This window comes from Tinamus guttatus, unplaced genomic scaffold, assembly GCF_059628265.1.
Source record: "Tinamus guttatus ecotype Peru unplaced genomic scaffold, ASM5962826v1 Tinamus_guttatus_pri_ptg000211l, whole genome shotgun sequence".
In the NCBI taxonomy this organism is placed as follows: Eukaryota; Metazoa; Chordata; class Aves; order Tinamiformes; family Tinamidae; genus Tinamus; species Tinamus guttatus.
Genome location: NW_028288745.1, coordinates 1,470,886 through 1,492,486, shown reverse-complemented (window position 1 = coordinate 1,492,486; position 21,601 = coordinate 1,470,886). Strand labels below are relative to the sequence as shown.

Here is a 21,601-nt window from a genome sequence, read left to right as displayed (position 1 = left end):
TGCTTTTGTGTATCAATCCTTTTAAGTGTTGTGTCTATTTTCCAGACTCTTTTGCAGCGAGGCTGCGCATGATCTATGTGTTGGAAGAGCCCCTTTTCAGGTAAGATTTGTTTTTTGGTAATTCTCAGTAGATATTTTCGGGCAGAATAGTGCTACTTAGCACCAAGGTAAAAATTAGTTGGATGTTGTTATTTTTGCCATCATGTGGGACTTTCTGAAAGCAATTTCAGTAATTTGAGACCACTAGGAATTTTTATAACATCCTACCTTGATTTGGTTTAGAAACCTCAAGGGAAGAAATATTCGGCCAAATCCTATCAAACTTTGGAGGATCTGCGTGCATCGGGAAAAATCAGGATTTGTTATTTACATCTGTGATATTGTTCTGAACAGGCAAGCAAATGGACAAAGACACAGGTTACAAACATCCGTTACTAGACTAGTCCATGTCGCGCATGAACAGTACATAACTCACACCGAACAAGGAAACAAGCAATTGATGATTCCCAAAACACTGAACGGACATAAAATACTGTGTGTAACAGCTTATCTTTCATGGTTTAAAATATCAATTTTGTTGAAAAGAAGGTATACTAGACAAGTAGATATGTTTCTAACACTAGTAACAAATTAGGAACCTGTATTCATGCTTTTATGTTAATCTGGTCTGTAGAGATAAAGTGACAGTATCCAGACAAATACAAATTTTTTACCAAAGACATACATCTTACCGTAATATCCTCTTTCAGGGATTTTGACTGAATTATTGTTCTGTTATCAGAAAAAATATATATATTTACCAGAGGAGTGAACTTTTTCTTTTCCTCTCAAGCTGTGTTTTATCTGTTTTCTACCATCTCTGTTGATATATTGCACAACTTGTTTTTTTTTTTTTTTGAAGAACTAGAATGTCTGCATTTCCTAAAGCCCCTAATGTGTCACCTACATGTAGAAGCATTTTTTCTTTTCTACAGAAGCAGCCATGTGTCTTTGTAGTTTCTTCCCCTTCAGCCTATGTATCTGGGGGCTGAGCAGTAGGGAATGACCTCCCTTAGCAGAAATGGTGACGGATGTTGGAGCTGAGAGTAGGGAAGAGGGTGAGGGGAAGGAATGACAACTTTTATTTGGGCCCTGCTCTGGGAAATAACTGTCCTGATCTTTTCCCTGTTCAACATTTTTATCATCACCTGAATATTGTAGCAGTTGTTTACTTTACTATGGGCTGAAAAAGACATTCCTTAACTGTTATATCAGCCTACGTAGCATTGATGTTTTTGAGGAGTGAGATGTTTCTTAATTTCTACATATAAGACCTCAGACAGCTAAGTAAACTGCAGTTGTTTGCAGATGCATCTTGGCTGGCATCAAAAGTCTTTTTGAGGAGGTCTTTTTGAGGAGGGTCCATTTCATGGTTAAAACAGACAGTCTTAGCAGAAGATCTCCAGGGATGCTAAAATAAAATAAAACAAAGACTGCAGCTTCAAACATCTGATTTGGAGGGAAGGAAGCTGTGGTCCTTTCCCTGGTAACTTCTGACCCATCCGTGGAGGGTGAGCAGACATTTGCTGCATGGGGTTAGGAGTCCTAAGCGTCCTCCTAAGCAGAGAGAAGCTCTTGAAGGAAGGGATGGTGACCTGAATCATGTCATTTATTGCTAGGTAGTCTCCTGCAGTTTGAATGGGTTGTGATCCGACTGCCTCATAGGCTTTGCCCGTTTGTACTTTTTCCTTATCACAAGTCTACGTCTTGATTAGAAATAACCTGTGTCTTCTGAGCAGATCCACCAACTCTCACACATAGGAAGTGCAAGCCTAGCCCCAGTGCAGGCCACAAGGTACGTGCAGGCCGTGCCTGCTGAGCGGGAATGCTGGCCCAAGGGGGGCTGATCCCATGTGCCCCAGATGGGCCCTTCCTTCTCCTTCAGAAACAGGCATGGACTAGGCACGGCTAGGGAGCTTCAAATGCACCAAGGAGTAGTTGCACAAGCAAATAAGCTACTTATGTGCACAATTAATTAACTGATCAAGTTTTGGGATCACTTTTGGTCTTGACTTAAAAGGTTTTAAATGGACCAAATATCAGAGAATACATATACAAATCATGAATGAAAAAGGAAGAGCAATCTTTACTGATTGCATTGCCCCCGTTGTCCCTTGACTCTCCTTCTCCTTAGCCACAGTGAAGTATCAGAATTGCTACAGAAAACTAATTCTATAAATGCTGTAGATCTGAGCTCATTTTAGCAAAGTTACTTAAAATGAGGATTATGACTTGCTGTAAAAAAAGCTAGTACTTCCCTGAGACTTTAAATTATATTGAGCTGAGTTTGTTAATGGGCATCCAGGATACTAAAGAGCGTATTTATTGTGCGTGAAGACTACCAATTAAGTGTTATTTGGTTCAGATAAATATAGAGACATCTTAAAATGGACTTCTGGAGGTCCTCTGGTTCACCCCTGTTCATAGCAGGGTCAGCTTCAAAGTTAAATTGGGTCATGCGGGGTCACATCCAGCTGAGACCAGGTGACATCTTCACCATCTCCGAGCTGCTTGGTAATGCAGTTAATGCTCCTGGAGAACTTTTTTTCCCCTACATTTCTTGCACATTTTCTTGATTTTTTTTTAAGTCTGTTAATCATTGGATGATTTTTTTCCCTCCCTCATATCTTTACTCATGGAATGTATTATCTGCAAGATTATAGGTCTCCCAATAAAAGCCTTTCTTTTATCTTTGAAATTCTCTGTTTCTTTTTCTTTATGGAGATGACTTTAAATGCCTTATCTAAAAAGATATGTGAGACTTCCAAGGCAAAGAATTTGGACTGTCGTTCCCACAAGTATATCGGAGCAGATGAGTCATCCTTTGAGCAGACATCAGTAAGATTCATTTAGCAGCTAGTTATTCTTTTATAGAAACTTGTGAAAATATTTCTAGTCCTCAGTGATTATCACTAAAGGTTTTATCTTTAGAGGAACTGACTAGGCAAACTAAGCTTTTCTGGAACAGCTCCATGTATGGACAGTCTGTTCTGTAATAGAAATAATTATGTTCCAGAATAATTAATTAATTGTGGACTGGGTGTTCTAAAAGAGACATTGGGTCAATCTACAAAGGGTACTGCTCCACTGTGTTACATTCTGCGATAGTTATTCTGGGTAGGCAAGGTTACAGAATTCGGAAAGTGTATCAAAAAGGGTATACTTCTTAAAAATAAAGATGTTGTAGACATTAAGGGTATATATATGTAAGATATAGTCTCATCAGAAAATGCATTAATACATTTCAAATTTGTTTTGAAAATTTCTGCATTCCTAGTTAATTTTGTTCCAAATTCAAGTATTGGCAGAAAATATATTTTGGAAAAACCTTATGTTCATGAAGTAAGGAGAAACTGATTGCAAGGTCTTTATTTGCTCTAATTTATTTCATGTTTTTCCCCAGTGCCTATTTTGGAATATATAATATCAGAATTATTTGCAATATTAAATGTAAATTTAGTCTATTGGAATTGCAGTCTGCATCATGTGCTAAATCATGGTTTCAAATGGCGGAAATAACCAAAATGAACTGGCAATTTCAGTCCAGTTCCAACTAGACAGTTGCACGTTTTTTTTTTTTTTAAAAAAAAAACAAAACACCAAAACTGACATGATGTTGGCAGGAATTAATCAGTGCCTTGTTGGTTCCTGCTCCAGGCAAGCAAAGAGCTGGCAGGAGGATGAGAGCGCATCCCGCGTTCCCGCGCGAGGCACCATCCTTCCGCAGGGAAGCTCCAGCGCGTGTGCGCCGGACGGGCTGGAATGTGTCCAGCTCGGAAGCTGTTTCAGCTGCCACCTTCCACAGGCAGCGATTTGCCAAAAAATGCTACTAGTAAAGCAGTCTATCTTGAGCAATGCTCGCCCTAGTAATACACAGGGAGCACTTGTGGTGACTGCTGGCATTGTTGGATGCGTTATAACAACAGCAACCGGGAATCCTAGTCGGGGAGTCCGTTCAACAAGTTCTTGACTTTTCTACAACTCTTATTTAAAACACAGAAAAGCACTTAAAAAAAAAAAAAAAAAGTGAGGGTAATTTTAATCTTTCTGGGAGAAGTCCAGGTTTCCAGTCCTAGAATACTGCCTTTGACATTGCCTATTTAGACCACGAGTAACTGAGAGAGAAGATTTTTTTTTTCCTTCCAAACATGTAGAAATTTGCTTTGCTGAGTGTAATGGAGTTATACACGTCAGGTTTTTTAAGTATTACCGTGAGGCAAACAATTAAGGATGATTAAATAGAGTTTTCAAATCATTGGCAGATTTCATAACTGCTGAAATAATTGGATGTATTTATATCAAATGATATTTTAGCACTTTTTGTAGAGATCAGGGTCCTGTTGTTACAGCATTTCTATCTCATTAGATCTGTTTCAAGTCATGATAATCTACCTCATATAAATTTACTTTTTAGCACTTAATAACACTGCAGAATTTAGCTCATCAAAAGAAGGGATGAAATGCTGTAAGAACTAAAACGAACAAAAGCTCTCCCCATTTATTTTATAGGGTAAAAAAAAAGATTGGGGATAATGTTACTTGATTTTTTTTTTTTTGAGGAGGCAGGGAGCAATTTCGGATGTTTCATACCTGTTCCTTTGAAGAAAGGAGAATTCTGCACAAATGTGAAGATGTGGTTGTTTTATGGCAGCTCCTTGGCCATAACAGCTTTTAAAACTGTTGGAAGAATTTGAATGGAATTAGTCCTTTGGTTTTCTAGTGTTTTCTCAGAGTAGAAGAAAGCAATCTTTTTAGATGTGTGTTTTATATATATATATATATATATATATATATATATACATATATATATATATATATATACATATAAAATGACCCAGATCTGGAAATCATTTGAGTATCAGAGAAAATCCTCTGGTTTTAATAAGTATGTTGACTGGTTCTTCTTAAGCTACCAAGCTTGGAATATTATACATCAATTATAAGTATTTCCAGTGAAATATTTAATGGAAAAACAGATTATTCTCTTATTAGTTTTTCTCTTTTATTGGGTCAGCTTTTTCCTACTGATACTGAAAGATTTGCTATTTAGGAGGTGGACTGGGGTTATCAAATTGTAACACGTAGCTGATGAAGAAAACTAAATAAAGACCTGATTCAGAAATCAGCTTGCTGATTTGGAGACCTCATTCTCCCCTTATAGTTTAATCAGTAAACTGATTACATGTCTAAAGGATAGCAAAAATTAAATAAATAAAAGGCAGGGAGAATACATAAAGAAGTGCCTAGAAAATACTTTTTTTCTTTCAGTAACTTCTATGTGAGCTTTAAAGAAAACAGATTTTTAAATACCTTCAGGAGTCATATCTCCTCTCTATCAGCTTTTCTGAGCAACTAGACTTCTGAGAAGCTAAACTTGACACTGCAAGTGCCGCGTGTTTTGCACAGCTACTGTGGGGCATACGGAATGATGTCTTAGGGCTATCATGGTACTGTTCATTAACAGTTAAAACAAAGATTACTGGGATAACTGAGTATTTCTCCATATATTACAGTAAATAAAAAAAGCACTGAAAAGACTATTGCACAGATATACTTGTTTTCAAACTAACTGGATACGATGAAGGTTAGTCTTAGGGTGAAAAATGAGAAATAGTGACATGGCTAAGCTACTACCATTGGTCATATCTGCTAAAGTGGTGAGAATGGCCCTTCCTATATGTTAAAATTGGTGGATCTGTCAAAATTACGCTAAACAAAACCAAAGGCTCTTGTGAACTGCAGTGGAACAAACTATCTATCTTTATTTATTTATTTATTTAACTTTATTTTATTTTTTCCAGGAAGCGGGTAGTCCGTGACCCCTCCCGGGACACAGTGCACGTTTCTGCCCGCTGCCGGCTCGGCTGAGCTGCACTGCTTACTGAACCCCGAGAGGGTCATTCAAGGGTAAAGTCCTGTGGATACGAAGAAAAATAGCTCTGGTACCACCAAAAAGCCTGGCTAAGTAAACAACTCTTTTTTCTTTCAGCTCTGGAATTCAAATTAATACGTGACACCACATAGCCCATCAATATGTTCTTTCAGATAGTTATTTTGATAGAAAGGAAATAATTTATTAGCATAGAAGATTTAATTGTTAAAATAAAATTCCAGTGAAAAAATGAAGGGTTTGGAAGTGCTGAAGCAAAAGAAATGAATCAAATACTGTTACTTTCTTGATATAATCATTTACTCAGATAAGATGATTGTCTGAGACAAGGTGACTGATTAACAGTATTGTTTATCCACAGATCAGATTTGGACAAAACAGAATTAAACTCAGCATGTATTGTTACCGTGTCCAAAATAATATATATACACAATGTGAAGACCTTGTTTAAATGTTATGAAGGGCCAAAACAACCTAATGGTCTCTCTCTGTAAAAGTTGACCTCAAATAATAATAGAGAAGAAACAACGTACAGCCTCGTTAGGAATGTTTATCTCCTGCTGACATGTGTGGGCCTTACACACATACCCTTGTTCACAGTTTGGCACTGTAATGGCTTTGAACCTGCAACAGTCAAGTTAATGAGGGAAAATCTCACGTCTGGCAACAGTGCAAAGTCAGCTCCAAAATCCTGCCAGTGATATTAAAAAAAAAAAAAAGGAAACTTTTTTTTTTTCCAAAACATTTGGATATATCTATTTACCACATTAAAACTTCACAACAAGCAGGTAAAACATAAAATTTCACTCATCCTGACACAGTTGCTGTTCCTGAAAAATACCTACCAGCTCTTTAAATGTTAAGAAACCAATGAAGAAAAAAAAGAAAAAAAAAGAAAAAAGCCCATTCAATCTCTTTTACTTTTGTGTCTTGCATTCATTATCATTTCAGAAAAAAAAAAAAGTTCTCTTAATTTGAAATTGGCTATAAAGAAGAACAAAACCATCCAGAACAAAGCAGAAAATACCATTTGATTATCTTGATTGCATCTTGCACTCGGTTGTACGGTCTGTCTCTAAACTCTGACTCATCTGCCACCAGCAGGCTTTAAGGTGATAATCACCCACACAGAGCTATTTGCACATCATGTCAATCCTAGCCCATGCCTAATTATACCCTTTATAACTAACTGTTTAGCATAATTAGTGGAATTATGCTTTACAGGAAAAAAGATAGAAGCTATAGGTTAGAAGATTAAAGCTTTTTGAAGGCATACATGAACAAACTAGTAACAGTGCTGTTTGCTCACAATAATGAACATTTTGATGCACTAGCCTACATAAAATTGTACAATGATTATTTACAGGATGTAAAATAATGTAAATTGTATAATATTTACATTCTGTATGTAGACATTGCTGATCATAAAAGCTTAAAAATTATGAAATGGTTTTGGGACTCATTAATTGCTAACACTCTCACCAGTATTTTTCCAGACATGGCTGAAAAATGCTGAAAGGACCAGCATTGGAGTCAAGAATGCTGGAAATGACCAGAGAACCTATTATCCGACTGATAGACAACAGCAGGTACAAATGACCTTAATGGGAAAGCTCTGATTGAATTATTTTTTTCTAGATGATCAGAAAGGATGTTTACTTAATGACCACTCTTTCTTTGTGTTCACTCTTTATGATGTGCTGCTTTAATACAAGATCCTTTGAGGTAAAACAAAACAAAACAAAAAACCCAGAAGGATACATATATGTGCACAGAGGAAAATATATTGTATATTCGTGCTGGGCATGCTTGGTTTTTGTTTTAGGAGTGTTCAATGCACACCTGTTTGAAGGGGCATCCTCTTTGTATGCTGGCAGTTCCGTGCCTAGGTCCCTCCTCCCTGCCGTATGCGCTACGAAAAGCTTGGAGTGCACAAAACCCAACTCCCCAGTTAGTGTTTGCAGCCAGGCAAAAGCAAACCCAAACTGCATCTCCCCTGAGTAACTTCCTTTCCTTGGATGTTGAAAAAGTCTAGTGGTATGAACTGAAACATTTGACTAGCATAGGTGAAAGAAGAAATCATGCAGAATCCATTAAAGCAGCCACAACTAATTCACCTGGCTTATTTTTGTGTGTTAATTTTATTCTGCTAAATTATCTGAGAAAGCTGGTTACATCTATGGGGTCTATCCTTGTTTAATGATAATTCTGCTATTTCTGTCCTATAGGAAAGACGTTCAGAACATTGTGCAAGTCAAGCTGTATTTCCCTGAGTTTTTAAGAAAACAAACAAACAAAAAAAAACAACTGAAAAAGCGAAGGAGAGTAGTCTGTATTTACTTGTGCTCATGAAGAGAGGCTCATGCTTCAACCCTTCCAGGTAGGCAAATAAATTTGTTGAATTTTACCACATGTTATTTTAATACATTTATAGCAGATTTATAATAATGCGTAGCCCTGAAGTAACTCCTGTGTTCCCTGTGGATGTTAGACAGAACAATCTCCATTTTTAATAGATAAGCAGTGCTAATCACTCCAGTATAAAATTCAAAGAGGTCACAACGCATCCTTTCAGGTCACCATTGCTTAAAAGATAATTGAGTTTCCCTATTAAGTTTTCAAAGGCCAACATCTGCTGATGCTCGGAAATGGCGGATGTGGTTGTATGGAGTGTAAAGTGAAAACACAGCCATATAGTCCATGCAACACAGTACTAGGAAACTAGAGCAAAACTAAGCTCCAAAGAGCTATTTTCCCATTTATCCCATTTCTGTTACTGATGGCAGGAGTGCTTCTGATACACAATTTGTGCTACTGTTATCTCACTGTGTTTTGTTTAGTTCCTCTTTTGATTATAAAGTAGGTGTGTAAACGCAAGATTTTGAACGTAGGATACTGCTACACATTTGCAGTTGTGCAAATGTCAAAGCAAATACTAACGTGGAAAAATTACACAATTAAAATGGAAGGCTTTCCTTTCCAAGTTACTGTCCTTGCTGCTGTTTCACTATTTAAAGGCGTAAAACAGCTGCCGTGGCAATGAGCTGGTAGCACTGCTCACATTTATGAGGAGGCTACTTTGGGTGGCATTAAACTTGCTGTCTATAGGTTACAAATCAGTGCCTATTCGTGAGCTTAAGTTACCTGAGCTGATTTATAAATCGAGAGACCTGACCGTGCATCGTAAGAAGCAATGCAGCTTTATCCAAATTATTATGGATTATATGGAGCTGGATATCAGGTATGGGAAATCGTATTTTACCACAGTGATATTTTATCGCTGTGATAGTCCTGCTTTGCACAGAACTTCCAACAGATTCTAGCAAATATGTTACATGTACTAAACTGAAAACTGAAAAATGTTTTTTTATAAATTATTCCATTTGAATTTACACACCCACCCACCTACACATGTTTACACACAAGTGCGCACACACAAAATTAATGATGCTATACTGATCCATCATCAACAAACACTTTTGGGGGAAAATATACTCAACAAATATTTTATGTGGAACTGTCTCTTAATTCTCTGTGTTACACTCAGTTTTATAATATGCAGCTTTCATTTGGTGATCAAAAATGATCAGGAAATTTGTGCTGGAAAGGAGATACACTGTCCTGAGCAACCTTCTCTCTGATCACAATATATGGTTGCATTTTAATGTAGTGCAGAAAGCCAATACTTTTCCAGTTCTCTATAAGGTTTCAGAGAAACACTGTCTACAACAGAAATGGATTGTGGGAAAATAGGTCCAAGAAGGTTGAATGACAATGCAAAACAATACTGTTTTTATTACTTACTACCAATACTGGAAATACTGGGTATACCTGTAGAGAAAGAAAGCAAAAAATATACTGTTAGCTATTTGCTGTAGTTGGCTGAGGTATTAAATCTAAGAGACTGCAAACGATTTTCTCCAGATTTTGAGAATGTTATATCAATAAATAGTTAAAAACAAACAATTACTGATACGTATCCAGACCTTTCTAAATGGCAAGCCTGTAGTTTCCTTAATATGAGACTGCAGGGACCACAAAAATGTATTGACAGATGGGTATTTCTGGGACCTAAACCAGCTCTCTGAACTTCATGGATTTGTTCAGAACACTTTTGTATTTGAACTAACCAGCCATTAGATTTAATGCCATGGATAAAAATATCAGTCATGCATGTATTATGCAGATCAAGGAAAATAATTTAACCAAGGGATAGATGACCCACTAGCTGCTTTGGCCAGCTGCTTAAATCATTAGATACCTTCTGTTGCATTGACTGTATAACTGTATATTGCTGTTATTTTTTTCCCTCTTTTACCTGATGATTATCTCAAATAAGGTATGGAAAAGAAATGTAATTGAGCAAAATGATCTAATGCATTAGACTGCTCACATTGATTAAACCTCTTATTGATTTTTTTGCCTTTGCTTCCATCCCCATGCTGAGTTAATGTAAGGAAATCACCCTGAAGGCAGGGGGTATTTCCAGAAGTGGTGGCTCTGCTGAGGATTAAACCTCCTCTCTCAAGTCAGCAAATTCCCATATTGCAGGATGCAGTCCCACGTTTAGCTTGTAGCTCTGCGTACCCCTGAAGGATGCCTGGCAGAGAAATATGATGTGAAACCTTTTCTGAAATCTCATCTTCTTTAGATAAAATGGCAGCATGAATGGCACTACTGCTAGTCTCCTGGGCTGGAGCCACAAATTGCAGCTCGGTGCTTAAAACCTGGATATTTGCATCCTCTCAGTTAAATACCGTTCGCTTTTTGTAAGGTTTATGGACGCTTGATGGCTTGCATTTTACTGCAGAAATCTGTCTATTTCTCCATTAAACATCTGCTCTGCTTCTTCCAAAGTCTTTTGTGAAGTTGTGTCTAACTTGGAGCTGGTTTGGACCTCATTCTGCAGTTAAGCAAGCTGAGAATAAATCACATTTGCTGGCAGTGAGGTTGTAAAGTCAGGTTGGGAACCTTCCTACGTTGCATCGTGGCTAAGACAGTGCTGGAATAATTGCATTTGCAGCAGGATCTCTTGTGTTGCACTATGTCCACCTTGGGCACATGTATACCCAGCTAGAGCTTTTATATCCCACATGGAGCCTGTGGCCTGGCAGAGTGCCGAGCACTGCACTGGAGACAGCACTTGCTAGCAGTGAGCTCCATATACTCAGATGCTCTTTGTAAAATTAATTATCTTTTCTTTCTTCTGAGATTAGCAAGATTCCAAAATTCTAGAATCATGTAGTAAGTATTAAAAGATAAAAACATCATTATAATAGAAAAAAAATGCTATTAACTTTCTAGACACAACAAAAAGTTCTTATTCCACTACTGTAATTATCAGTTGGAAGAGATTATCAAAATAAAATTCCTATCCCTTTGCCTTAAATGTCAAAAAAGCAATCAATTTTAAAACTGTTTTCCCCAAATATTCTAATAGCAACTTATTTACATTTTTGCAAGTCATGTAGCTTAGTAGTAAATGTAGCTCATGTAGTAAATTACCAAGATTCATTTCCCTCTATACACTGATGGAAAGTGCAGAGATAGTAGCTAAAATACAGATACTGTATTCTCACACTGCCGCTGTAAAATGGCATTTCCTTTGAGTCTTCTCCTCTCCCCATGCTTCAGCTCTCCTTCTTCCACGTGGACATTCAAATGTCCTTCCTCTCCAGGACAAGCTGTAGCAAAGGGAGAGGTTTCCATGCAAACTTGCACTCCTGTTTTTACTGTATTTCAAAATTTGCATTGACTTCATAGTGAAAAACACTTCCTAGGAAGGCAATAATGAAAACAAGATGCCGGCTTGCCTGAAGTGCTCTGCATTAATGTTGCTAGGTTGTCTTCAGGTGCTGTTTGAAAAACTCTTTTGCTATTTCCGTGCAGAATTGCTGGGACCTTCTTTAACCAGCTTGATTTTTGGAATACCTGGTTTCCCTGTGTGTTATGACCTGTCTTGATTAGTGCACAACTTCATAAAGAGCATGGAAGTGGCATTTCTTAGTTTTCTAGAAAAGAGACGATTCTGTAGGGCCATGAAACAGGATCTATTAATACTCCGTGAAAAATAAAGTGCACATATGTTTGGAAAATTATTCTTAGCAGGAGACTTTTTGGTGAGCTCCGGAGGTGCATATTGAGGTGAGTTAGTGACTTGAGCCATACTGCATCCAGTGGCTGCCCCAAGATATTGCGGCTGGCGAGGCTGCCCTGAGGTACCGCAGCTAATGGAGCTGCCCCGAGCTACCATGGCTTGTGGGGCTGCCTTGAGGGAGTGCGTCTCGCGGGGCTGCCCTGAGGTACCGCGGCTACTGGGGCTGCCCTGAGGTACCGCGGCTCGTGGGGCTGCCCTGAGGTACCACAGCTCGTGGGGCTGCCCTGAGGTACCACAGCTCGCAGGGCTGCCCTGAGGTACCGCGGCTCGTGGGGCTGCCCCGAGGTACCGCGGCTCGTGGGGCTGCCCTGAGGTACCACAGCTCGTGGGGCTGCCCTGAGGTACCACGGCTGGCGGGGCTGCCCTGAGGTACCGCGGCTCGTGGGGCTGCCCCGAGGTACCGCGGCTCGTGGGGCTGCCCTGAGGTACCACGGCTGGCGGGGCTGCCTGGCCCTGGCTGCCTCTGCAGGCACAGGGCCTGACTTCAGGGTCCTCTAGCAGTGCCCACTGCCAGCAGGACCAGGAGGGTGTGTTTGCCAGAAACCCTTTCTGGGGCAGCTGTTGGGCAGCGATGCCGCATAAACCTCCCCGTGCAGGGAGGATCAAGGAGTGCTGGTGGCACAGAGCGGGACGCACAAGAAATTTTCTACCCTGACCGAGACTATCTGCCAAACCACTGACTGCAAAGATATATGTTGCCTGTGCCCTGGTCAATCCCTTGTTTCATGAACTATGGTTTAGGCAAGTCCTGTTAGCAGCTGGGAGCTGCTTTCTGCTGAGTGCTGAGCAGTTTGGTGCAGGTTATGGGTTGTTGAGGGACTGACAAGAAGCGAGCGGGCTGTGATGGATGGGAGGCCAGCGCAGCCTCAGACAGCGCTGTTTGATGGAGCAAAGAATGTAAGTGCCAAAGATGATCTAAGCAGGAGGAGGAAGAAAAGGGCTACTGCTGTCAGATGTATATGACTGTTGGGGAGAAAAGCTTTCTTGTGATACCAAGTATACAGAAATTCAATAAGATCACTCCGAGTGTCAAAACATATTGCAGAGCAAACTATCCATAGCATGTGGCAGCACATGGGAATAAATGTAATCATAAAATAGTCAATAAGGTAGAGTGCAAACATAAAATAAATGTTATGCAGTCGACAAATGCAGAGATATTGTTAGTATCAGTAAATAACAAAATACTCAGTGCTCTGCCACAAGCACGATAAAGGGAAAATGCTTTGCATTCTTCTGAGAAAGTCACATTGACTGATAATGAGAAAGATACAGAAAGTAGTTTTATATCAAGGTTTAGACTGTGATTAGAGAGCGATCTGGAATGATCCTAAATTTCACAGAATCACAGAATGGTTGAATTTCATGGGCACTGGCTTGCAAAGGTATAATAAAGTCTTATTTGCTGTAAAAAAAATGGTAGAAATATAACAGGGGAGAAACATAATTCCAGTTTAGAAAGATTTTTAAACCACCATCAGGCTTATTGGTTGAATCTGGGTAAATTTTCAGAATTTAGAGGATCTTGAGAGGAAGGATCCTCTTTTGTGAAAACTAAACTTTGTGTCATTTAGATGTCTAGATTTTAACTGTATTTTATTTAAGCACAAAATCATATAAAATAGAAAACCCTCAAGCCCATTTAAAATGAAAAATATTTTGGTGGTATTAGAAGTGGGACTGAAAATTGGAGGAAGGCAGAGAATCAAAGGCACATGGTGCTGCTAGAGGTAACAAACACATTAAAAACAGGAATTCTCCTAGAGAGATGACTGTGTAGGTAGGCAACCAAGGTATAAGGGCACTAAATGCTAAATTAATTGTTTCTATTGATGTTCAAAAAAGGAAGGCTAGAGAGATTGTTGCACTGCAACTGAGGGAGTTTCTGAACGTCTATTTGTGTTTGAAGATGCTTTAAAAGACATAAATAATAATGAGCAAAAACAAATCACCACAAGGTGGTATTCAACCAAAAAGCATATTAAAGGAGCTCAAATATAAAATTTTGGAATGAACAACTGTAACATGTAACCTGTCATTTACGTCAGCCTTGATGCCACAATAGAAGTTGTAACTGTGACACCAGTCTTTTAGAAAGGACTCTAGGGCTGATTCCTGTAATAGCACAATAAAGAGCAGACACATTTTAGGCTGTTGCAAAAACACTCCTCACATCTAGAGCCTCACATGCAGTTTTAGATTCACCTGCTTAAAAAATGTCACTGTAGAACTAGAAGAGCACAAGAACAATCCAAATGATTGGAGACATGACATGATTTCTCTATATGAAGAGACTAAACAGGTTAGCGTTTCCTGTATAGAAATCAGACAGGGGAGTGGGCATGACAAGTCTACATAATCATAAAGAGTTTAAAGCATGTAAATGGATGTAGGGATAGCGATGCATTACTCACTGTTTCTTCCAATCTAAGGAGGTACAGGCTTAACTGAATAAGAGGATTTAAACCAAAGAAAAGGAGGTATCTATCACTCAGGGGTGATTTAAATGTGAAATGTGTTGCCATAAGATGTCACTGAAATCACTCTTGGGAAAGCTGGGGCTCTGCCCACGCAGTGGCCAGTTAGGCAGTGGTTCTGATGCAGGTTCCATTTTATTGCTGGAAATGGGGAAGGCAGACATGATACCCTCTACATGTCCCCTGCTGAACATTTTCTGCAAGTTCCTGGTGCTGATTACTTCTGAAGTCAGCATTTGAGGCTAGATAAAGATTTGTTCGTCTCAGATAAGCTTACATTTTCAAGATGCTATCAAAATACTGAAAAAATTAATAGCAGAACCTCGCTATTATTTGCAGAGGGCTTCAATTTTGAAGGAACTTTGAAGGAAGTGTATATTTGATGGTGCTCAATAACGTTATAGTTTCTGTGATCAGCTTCAGGTAGTGTTTGTGTGTGTGTGCCCTGCTCCTTTTGGTGCATGCTCAACTGATGTAAAATTATGTAACTGACCCAGCAGACTATGTTTAGAAATATTCCTGTTCATGTTCGAATGTATCTGTCCCCCATGCAGAGGAGTAAGGCAGCAACTGCATTCTGTGTGTGTGTGTGTGCGCACGCGTGCATATATATACAGACATATGTAAATAAAGTCTAAGCTTGTAAATCTCTCTTTTTCTTGAACATAGCTTTGAAGTATTAATTCTGTGAGCCATACTGGCATTTTTTTTTGTAATGCAAGGAAAAAGTGAATACTCTTACAAAATATTTTTGCCCCTCTTTTTCAAGGTTCCTTTTTTTTTCTGCTTAGTAGGAATTTTATCATAATTTCATGCTCCCACACTTCATGGTTTGTTACTTGGTCTATTACTCTCACATTTAACTTGATAAGGTCCTGCTTCCTGTGATACTCATTTCTGAGTTTTGATTCCTCACAGCTGCTGCTTTGAAGTCTTAGATAACATTCTAGGGATTGGACATTGCTCCTGGTTTTAAACTTTCCATTCAGCCACAGTGCATAGCTCTGTTTCTCCTAAATAACTTTTCAGTGAATTGTTATATTTTAATATTCTAAAATGAATGATTTGCTTTTAATCAGGGCAAAACTCTGGACTCTCTTTTAAAAGAAGCTAATAAGTTCCGTTAAAGCGTTTCATGATTTATCCTCATCTTCTTTATTCCTTCCCTCAAAGGAATTTAAGTATGTTACTCAGTTTAGGATGAAGATGAATCATTGTATAATTCATACATGTGTGCGAGGAGGAATCGATGCTTATACTTTGTGCCCTCTCTTTTTGAGCACCATTTTCTATTGAACCCTATCTGACCAGGACCAGTAAATGCAGCTGTGAACAACCTCCTTTGGATAACATAAAGTGCACTGGAGTCATAAGCATGCACGTTCTTGAAAACTAGTTGGAAAGAGGCAGATATAACCAGTAATTTTTGTCTTCACTTTCCCTCTTAAACATGCACAGAGATCACATGAATCTGGTCAAGATCAGGTACTAGCTTTTCCATACCAACTTTTAGATCTATTCTTAAATGTCAAAAATACCTAGTCTGAGGTTTGTAAATTTTCTTAAATGGAGAAAAAATGAGCAAGGCCTCATCATGGGAATGGAGGTTAGTGTTTTTTTGAATGCAGAGCAGTAGGAATGTGTGAGTGGAGAGCTGGGGCAGCTGTGGCTGGCAGTACCGCAGAGGTACTCACTGCTGCCTCTTGTTCTTTGTTCTTATTCCTTCCTGTTTTTCTTACTCCTTAGCCCTTGCTGCGCAGTGTCCAGGGGTTTGTCTAGAGATACCATCACGCAAATTCTTGGCCAGCATATAAGAACACAGATAACGCATACTTACAATTAACACAGGCTTGTAACTCTGTCAGATTTTATGCACTGAGTCATAAATAAATGACAAACTTTTGCTAGCATTTATCTTCCTTCAGTGTCCCTATTTGGGGCAGATTCAAATAATGAAACGGTCCTTATTATGCAGAACTACTTACAGATATTAGCAGTGCCCTTAGGTATAGGGAGATAAGAGCCAGGGCTCCACGGTCGGCCCTGGTAATTTTTCTTGCATTTTCCACAGTCTGGGCCAGTTGTGTTATGCTCACATTCACAAAGCAGTCTTTTGTTTTCTTCTTTACAGCCAGTAGCATGAAGGTTGCACTTACACCTATTAAAAAAAAAGGGAAAAAAAAAGGAGTAGGATATTATTTAGAGCCGAATTTGAGTTTAGATGAAGTCTTAATTGAATATGTTCTGTGGCAATCGCTCTACATCTTGGTGTGTTGGGAGTGTGTAATTATTTTAGCATGTTTTAAAAGACATCAATCAAACAGCAGCTTGCAATATCTTCAACTCTATTCTAAAAGCAGTAATTTCACCAGGACTACAAGGTGCTGAATCTTCTCATGTCTCCACTGACACAGCTCTACTGAGATCATACAAGTTATTCATAACTTTCAGTACAGGCACCTCTATAATCTTGCAAAAATTCCAAAGTTACTCACATCAATAAAAACTAAATCTCTGCTTATGTCCTTAAAAAATGGCCCAAATCAAAATCAAAATTATGCTGAGGAATCCTAGATCATAGATTCAATTAAATATGCTCTAAAATGCTATACTTCAGCAGAGAGGAAAACTGAGAAATATAAGCTCAGTATAGTGGTGTTTTATAAGTCTAACTTCAGGACTGTTCAAAAATATTTTAAAACACTGCGAATAGTTTGCCTAATGTTTTCAGCACAGTTTAATTGTATGGTAAGCTATTAGGAAAGAGTGTCTAAAAGAATCCAATTCATCTGAAGCAAAATGCTTATGTAAAAGATCTGCCTATGTTTGGAAACCTTTTGGTATTTTTTTTCTTTTTGGTTTTTGTCTTCTGTATGCATAAGATAGTGATATATAGAAATATCTATCTGATCAATAGAAATGTTATTTAAAGAAGAACATCCTGGCAAAATCACATATGAATATAAAATCACCAAAGCCATTTTATTCAGTAAGCACTCTCTTCAGAAAGGACAATTTTTTGCCCACTTTATTCTTATATAACTGTAGTAGTTGTCAGAGAAAAAATAGATAATTTTTAATATATTTGCCCAGCAAAAAACACCTAATCAAACCTTGTGATGCAATTATTAAATAAATCTATTCTTAGAACAGTTGTATTTTCTTTAAATCCCTCTCTTTCCCTGAAACTAGGACACTTACAGAGCCGTAAAACTAGTTTCCTAAACACTAAGGTCTTGTTATTTCTTTCCATCTATTTCCAATGGATGTCAGAAAAGGGTAAAATCCATTTCTGTTTGGGGCTGGAGAGAAAACTAGTATTTAATGACCCTGGTTGTTTTCCTAACGTTTGTACATCCAGTGATTTAAAGGGTTCTCCTGTGGGCATTTGTCACCTGTTCCACACAGTGACCAATAATTAGAGCCAAGTGAGACATGGAATGGCCAGGATTTTTAGCAGGTGCAAATTAGCAGCCGTCAAGCTGACTTCCATTCCGAGGGAACATGACCTAAAGCAACTGGCCACATATTTCTGTGTTCCCAGGGTAAAACAAACTTGCACTTGTCGTAAGCGGCTGCTGCAGTAAAATGCCCAAGAATGTGTAACCCAGTAGGTAACGTAGTGTTCTCTTTGCCTTCGGAAATGAGGTGGATGAAACCGCTGTTATTTAAGCTCTGCTGTTCTCAAAAAGAACAGAATCAGCACCTTTTAAATTGCAATTACCAAAATGCATTAAGCATGCCAGAGAAAAGGAAACACGCTTCCCTTTTGTGCTATTTCCAAAATATTGATGCTCACAAAATTTTACCAGTTGCAAAGCAGCTTTTCAATGGCTGGCCCCTGCGGACTGAGAGCCCCCGCTGGGTGTGAGCCCCGCGGTGCCGCCGCTCCTGAGCCGCTGCAGACTGCAGTACCTGGCCCTGGTGTTGGGAGAAGTGAGGGGTGGCCTTACTGGCCCCAAGAATCTGAAAACGCAGGACTCCCAATGCAGGAGATGCACACCACGATGGGAGAAAAAAAAAAAAAGGTTTGGGGAGGTTTGTGCTTGTCCCAAACGTAGGCCGTTTTTTTTTTCAGAAACAGCAAAATGCACTTTCCAGGGAGGGGGGGTAGGTGAAGTCTTCTGTGAAATTTTAAAGCCCTATTAACTGTGCTTGAGAACAAAGCATTCCCCCAGGCTGGGAGAGAGGTGGAACCTCGCAGGAATCTTACTGGAAGTGAAGGAAAGAACCAACAACAAATTTTACTACTGAAGAAATGAAACATTCTTCTAAAACTGTTGTTGGCAGAGAATAGTTAAGATGACCTAATGCAGACAACTGAGCAAAAAAAAAAAAGAGCTACCAACACTAGTAATCCTAAATAGAAATCCTCGGAAAATTCAAACTTAACTGCACAAATTCTAAGGAGAAGAAAGTCAGGAAGATGTGGTGTTATTGTGGTTTTCTAAAGGACTACTTAAAGATGAATGATCAAAGCATAAAATACACTTGTATTAAAAATGTCAAATGTAGAGTTAAAGTGAGCCTCAGAGCTAGGTGAAATGGGCAGAAAGGAGGAATATTTCCGAAAACCCAAACCACAAAAGATCAGCTAATGTGTGGCAAAAAACATTTCCCTTGGCGTCTTGGTTTGTAAGTAATGTAAAAGTTAGGTTTCGTTTATGATCGTTGGTGTTAGAAAAGTGTGAAAAAATCTGTGGATTAATGAAATCTGCAGAGACCAAACTGGAGATGTCATTGGTATGAGTAAAGAAGCAGAGACACGAGGAGAAAAATAGTAAGAAATTCAGGGCACTGAACCACGTAGGCTCTGTTCGCCTCTCTCACCAATTTTTGCTGATGTCACTCCGCAGATTTTGGAGATTAATCATGATTTCCACAGCAAACCGAGGGGAAAGCTTGAATATTGAATGAGAGTAAAATGCAGATAGTGCTAAAACTGAAAGAGAACAAAAAGCAAATGTGGAAAACAAACTGAACATATGCTTGGAGTGCACCGTGCCTGGGGAAAAACAAGCCAATATCAAATTTTGTGCTGCGTGCGAAGAGGCATTTTTTATTGAAATGGAGAAATAACGTTTTGCATGTTTCTGTTTTCTCTCTAGGAAGGCTGCACTCAGAAGTGGGCAATCTGTCCCAGGGACCTCATCAGATACCATGTATGGGCAAGGAGAGAAAGTTCTCAGAAGAATGAGAGTGCTGTTGTGCTTGAGGGAATGACTCATGCAGAAGAATGAGGGAGGTAAATGTGCATCCCGGGGCTGAGAGAAGACTAAACTATACTGTAAAGGTGCTTGTGTTTGAGGGATACACAGCAGGGAAAAAGGAAATCTTTAAGGTTTTAGAATGAAGATTATCTAAAAGATGCCATCCAGGTGGAGCATGAGGGAAATTACCCTTATCATGAGATATACTGGATTGTGAACAGTTTCTAAATGAAGCAGTGGAAGCCTGAGTTCAGGCATTACGTCTAAATTTGTATCAGTGGCCACTGAGCACCACTGATCTGGTGACCAAACAGGGCTCTGATCAGACCGCTGTTGGCACATGGACATCAGCTTCCTGTGAAGATGAATTGTCCCTGTTCAGTGTGTCTCCTCTTTAGAAAGATTACCTTCCTTTCATTCATTTACATCATCTTTGAAAGATTCTGGAGAATGGGGGAGATGCCGGAGGACTGGAATTCAGCCAATGTCACGCCAGCCTTCAAAAAAGGCAAAAAGGCAAAAAAGGCGGGAGGACCCAGGCAATCCCAGGCCAGTGAGCCTCACCTCTGTCCCTGGAAAAGTGATGGAACGGCTCATACTGGCCATTGTCTCCAAGCGCATGGAGGACAAGAAGGTGCTCCAGAGTAGTCAGCATCGATTCACCAAGGGGAAATCTTGCTTGACTAACCTGATAGCCTTCTATGATGAAATGACCAGCTGGGTAGATGAGGCGAGAGCGGTGGATGTCGTCTATCTCGACTTCACCAAGGCTTTTGACACCGTCCCTCACAACATCCTCCCGGGCAAGCTCCGGAAGTGTGGGATAGATGAGTGCACAGTGAGGTGGGTTAGGAACTGGCTGGATGGCAGAGCTCAGAGGGTGGTGATCAGCGGTGCAGAGTCCAGTTGGAGGCCTGTGGCTAGTGGGGTCCCCCAGGGGTCACTCCTTGGTCCAGTCCTGTTCAATTTATTCATCAGTGACCTGGATGAAGGCACAGAGTGCTCCCTCAGCAAGTTTGCTGATGATACCAAACTGGGAGGAGTAGCCGATACCCCAAAGGGCTGTGCTGCCATCCAGAGGGACCTGGACAGACTGGACAACTGGGCAGTGAAAAACCTCATGCAATTCAACAAGGCCAAGTGCAAGGTCCTGCACCTGGGGAGGAATAACCCCTGACATCAGTACAGGCTGGGGACCGACCTTCTGGAGAGCAGCTCTGCGGAGAGGGACCTGGGTGTCATGGTGGATGACAAGTTGACCATGAGGCAGCAGTGTGCCCTCGTGGTCAAGAAGGCCAATGGGATCCTGGGGTGCATTAAGAAGAGCGTCTCCAGCAGGTCGAGGGAGGTGATCCTGCCCCTCTACTCAGCCCTAGTGAGACCACATCTGGAGTATTGTGTCCAGTTCTGGGCTCCACAGTATAAGAGGGATGTGGAGCTGCTGGAGAGAGTCCAGCGCAGGGCTACAAGGATGATCAGGGGCCTGGAACATCTGCCCTGTGAGGAGAGGCTGAGGGAGCTGGGCCTGTTCAGCTGGAGAAGAGAAGGCTGAGAGGGGACCTGAGCAGTGTCTATAAGGACCTCAAGGGAGGCAGTGAGGAGGATGGTGCTGGCCTCTTTTCACTGGTGGCCAGCAACATAACTAGAGGAAACAGCCGGAAACTGAAGCACCAAAAGTTCCACAGGAACTTAAGGAAAAATTTCCTAACGGTGAGGGTGACAGAGCACTGGAACAGGCTGCCCAGAGAGGTTGTAGAGTCTCCTTCTCTGGAGATCTTCAAAACCCGCTTGGATGCAGTCCTGTGCCACGTGCTCTAGGTGACCCTGC

At 39.9% G+C, this 21,601-nt stretch overlaps 1 protein-coding gene across 1 annotated transcript in view; it reads right to left on the bottom strand.

Annotated features, from left to right (window-relative positions):
- The window catches only part of NTNG1 (netrin G1), a 126,899-nt gene that overhangs the window by 31,767 nt on the left and 73,531 nt on the right, over positions 1-21,601 (bottom strand). Inside the window, exons 4-5 of the mRNA XM_088524352.1 lie at positions 16,549-16,721; positions 9,734-9,760 (exon numbers count right to left, since the gene is read on the bottom strand). Coding sequence (XP_088380478.1) covers positions 9,734-9,760; positions 16,549-16,721 — 200 coding nt within the window. The remainder of the gene's footprint in view (positions 1-9,733; positions 9,761-16,548; positions 16,722-21,601) is intronic.